The 3,237-nt window shown below is 41.9% G+C and overlaps 1 protein-coding gene across 3 annotated transcripts in view; it reads right to left on the reverse strand.

Annotated features, from left to right (window-relative positions):
* Nucleotides 1-3,237, reverse strand: part of gopc (golgi-associated PDZ and coiled-coil motif containing) — a 13,950-nt gene that overhangs the window by 4,916 nt on the left and 5,797 nt on the right. Inside the window, exon 3 of one of the 3 annotated variants that reach the window (XM_023400686.2) lies at nt 1,521-1,544. The exons of the other annotated variants lie outside the window; for them this stretch is intronic. Coding sequence (XP_023256454.2) covers nt 1,521-1,544 — 24 coding nt within the window. The remainder of the gene's footprint in view (nt 1-1,520; nt 1,545-3,237) is intronic. 3 annotated transcript variants of the gene reach the window in all.

Here is a 3,237-nt window from a genome sequence, read left to right on the forward strand (position 1 = left end):
ACAGAGCACACACACAGACACAGTGGAGAGAGAGTGAGCTGCTAGCTGCTGTGTAAACTAGTAAAACAGATGTGTCTCGTCTCATCCTCAGGTTGTTGCTCCTGTAAGTGTCGGAGTCTCTGTGTGAGACGCTTCCATCAGTGATTGTGTGTTTTTAAAACTTATTTCTGGGCTGCAGCTTCACTCTCAGAGGAAGGTGTAACCGCAGTGTTCCTGGTGTAACAGCACTGTGCTGGACAGGTGACAGGTATGTTACAGTGTCTGTCTCTGAAAGACGTCACAGCAGGAAAAGGGGTGAAACAAAGGGGTGTTCACTCACTGCTGATCGGAGCCAGAGCTGAGAAATACCCAGGTCAACTGCAGAGTCATGTGACCCAGGTGTGAATGCTGACTCTTCCTTTTTCCTTTTTTTGTTCTAATTTACTGTCATTTAATGGTAATTATAATGCTGTTTAGTGTAGCCTCATTAGTGTGTTCGTATGCAAAACAAACACATGCTTGAAGCCTTAAAGTTCTAATCTGTAACTATTTCACAGTAAAATGTGTAAAAACAACTAGATCTATGTTCTGGATGTTGTTGAGTTGTGTTCTTACATTATCCTTAATGTTTCCATCAATTCTCAAACCAGAGAAATCTGTGATCATAATCATGGTAATGCTCCGTGTCATTAGTCTCCTGTCAATGACATCATATCCTCTATGATCATGTGTCAGTGTTGTGTTTGTTGGACGTCTGGATCTGAAGTTATCAGAGAAACAAGCTGAGGAAATGTTAGACAGTTCAGCTCCAACATGTCCTGTGACCACTGAAAAGCATCAGTGAATTAATGATTTTTAACTTGAAACTGCTTGATTCAGTGTTTCTACTGGTTTTAATGCCCTGGTGTGTTTGTTATGGAGAGGAGGAAACCTCTGTGGATAATTCAGCTGCTGGTAAAAACCTGCTGAACGTCTGCTTCATAAGTTATCAGAGAAACAATCAGAACAAAGTTTAGCATCAATCTCAGCTCCAACTCTTCCCTGAGTCTCTGTCCTCCGTACAGCGTCGCTCAAACACTGACTCTAAATGTCAATCTGCTTCATTCAGTGTTTTTAACGGTTAGAATCACTGGGTCTGTTTGATTTCCTTAACCACTGACACTGAAGGAATCCAAACCGGGAGGAGCTTATGGTAATGGTGGCAAAGACAACAACTCCCATGATCCCATGCTATTTCATTACATCACTCAACGCCGTCTTTGTAACTGTTTTGATTGAGACCCCTAGAGGCAGATGTTACTGACTGTGTTTAATGTGCATGTGGGCACTTTTGGGAAGTTCATGCAAATATTGCAAGTGTGACCCACAGATGACTGACCGTCTGTCTGACAGCTGTAATCCATGTCTCAGTCTTCTCTACTCCTGCCTTTAAATGTCACTGAGGCACTGTTTGAGTCAAGTGTAGCTACACAGTCTATAGTTAATCTAAACTAATGACTTAAAAACTGATTTTCTGCAGAAACACCCATACACAAACTTACCATCTCTTCCACTGCTGGAGCAGGCTTTAGGGGAGAAGAGGCAGAGGAAGAGCAGAGAGAAGTCAGAGATTAGAGAAATTCAGGCAACAGAGATTGTGAGCAAGTTAACCATTCGATACTGTAAAGCAATGTGCACATCAGAAATGGAAAAATTAAAAACATTGGGAGCAGTGGGAAAGCAGAGGACAGGAGCACCAAAGCAGCAGCAGCCTCCCTGTAACAGCCACGTCATGCACACAGCTGCAAAAAAAATTTCGATTTCCTTTAATGATTCTAATATTTGCATAACTTGAATAATTGTGTGGGGCTATCAATGTCATCATAACACTTAGTGCATGGCGTTACTGCTGCTAACCCCATCCCAGAGCACCAAAGCTGCTGCTGATGTTCCACTTTCATTTCAAGAGCAGGCTCGACAGCAGTGTGGTAATAAGGGGGGTCATTATATTAGCACATGTTTGATTTTAATTAACCCAAGTTTTAATCATCTTCCAGGGGCACCCTGCAATACCCCACTAGTGTAGGAACAGGCTTGTGTAGGAAAACCGACACTAACACAAACAGTGTAGAAATCAGAAGACACACTGAACAGAGTTTCATCTGATCATATTCACCAGCAGCTGCTCCTTATATTCAGAGTTTACGTTTTACTTTTGTTCATTACCTGAGCAGCAAGCTGTGGGACGAACGTTCACTTAGTCAATAGTCAGCATACCCACAGGTGTCTGACGGTACACTGCACAGGACAAGTATCTGTCTGCATTCATATATCAATCATCTTCAGAAGCAGATGTCTCCCTCCTCCAGGTTAGAATTGGTGTCTTGTTTTTGAATGCCAGTGTAAAATAAGTTGTATTCTTATTATTTATGAATAGAAGAGTGCACTGCTCTGGGATCAGGCTCTGACTCTCCGACCTCCAATAAAATATCTGGAAACTGGATTTGTTTTTCAGGCTCTTGTTCTTCAGCTCGCCAGCATCACACTTTGATTAACACCCTGTTTCCACCAAAATGATCAGGTATAACAGGTTTTTTAAACACAGGTAAACCTGCTAATAAAAGCTGATTAACTCCTTTTCCCCTGTCAGGCGAGTTTGTCTTTCTGTTCGGACTGAGGACACACACAACTGCAAGGAGTGATGTCATCACATGCACTTACAGAGCACACACACAGACACAGTGGAGAGAGAGTGAGCTGCTGGCTGCTGTGTAAACTAGTAAAACAGATGTGTCTCGTCTCATCCTCAGGTTGTTGCTCCTGTAAGTGTCAGAGTCTCTGTGTGAGACGCTTCCATCAGTGATTGTGTGTTTTTCAAACTTATTTCTGGGCTGCAGCTTCACTCTCAGAGGAAGGTGTACCGGCAGTGTTCCTGGTGTAACAGCACCGTGCTGGACAGGTGACAGGTGTGTTACAGTGTCTGTCTCTGAAAGACGTCACAGCAGGAAAAGGGGTGAAAATTAGGGCTGAACTATCTGGGAAAATAATCAAATTTTCTTTTTACCAATATTGCAATTGCGATTTAATATGTGATTATTTATTTAAGTTCCTTATCTTCTGCATTATTCAACAAACACAAGCAATGTAGGCCAGGCCTATGTGATGCATGAACTTATATGAACGACATATTTTTACTTAACTATTTCACAGTAGTATATTGACTTAGATTAACTTACAGTCTTGTAAAAATGTAAAATTGTCTGTCGTTATGCAGACATG

This window comes from Seriola lalandi, unplaced genomic scaffold, assembly GCF_002814215.2.
Source record: "Seriola lalandi dorsalis isolate HSWRI2012SDOR001 ecotype SW California unplaced genomic scaffold, Sedor1 jcf7180002052903, whole genome shotgun sequence".
NCBI classification, from domain to species: Eukaryota; Metazoa; Chordata; class Actinopteri; order Carangiformes; family Carangidae; genus Seriola; species Seriola lalandi.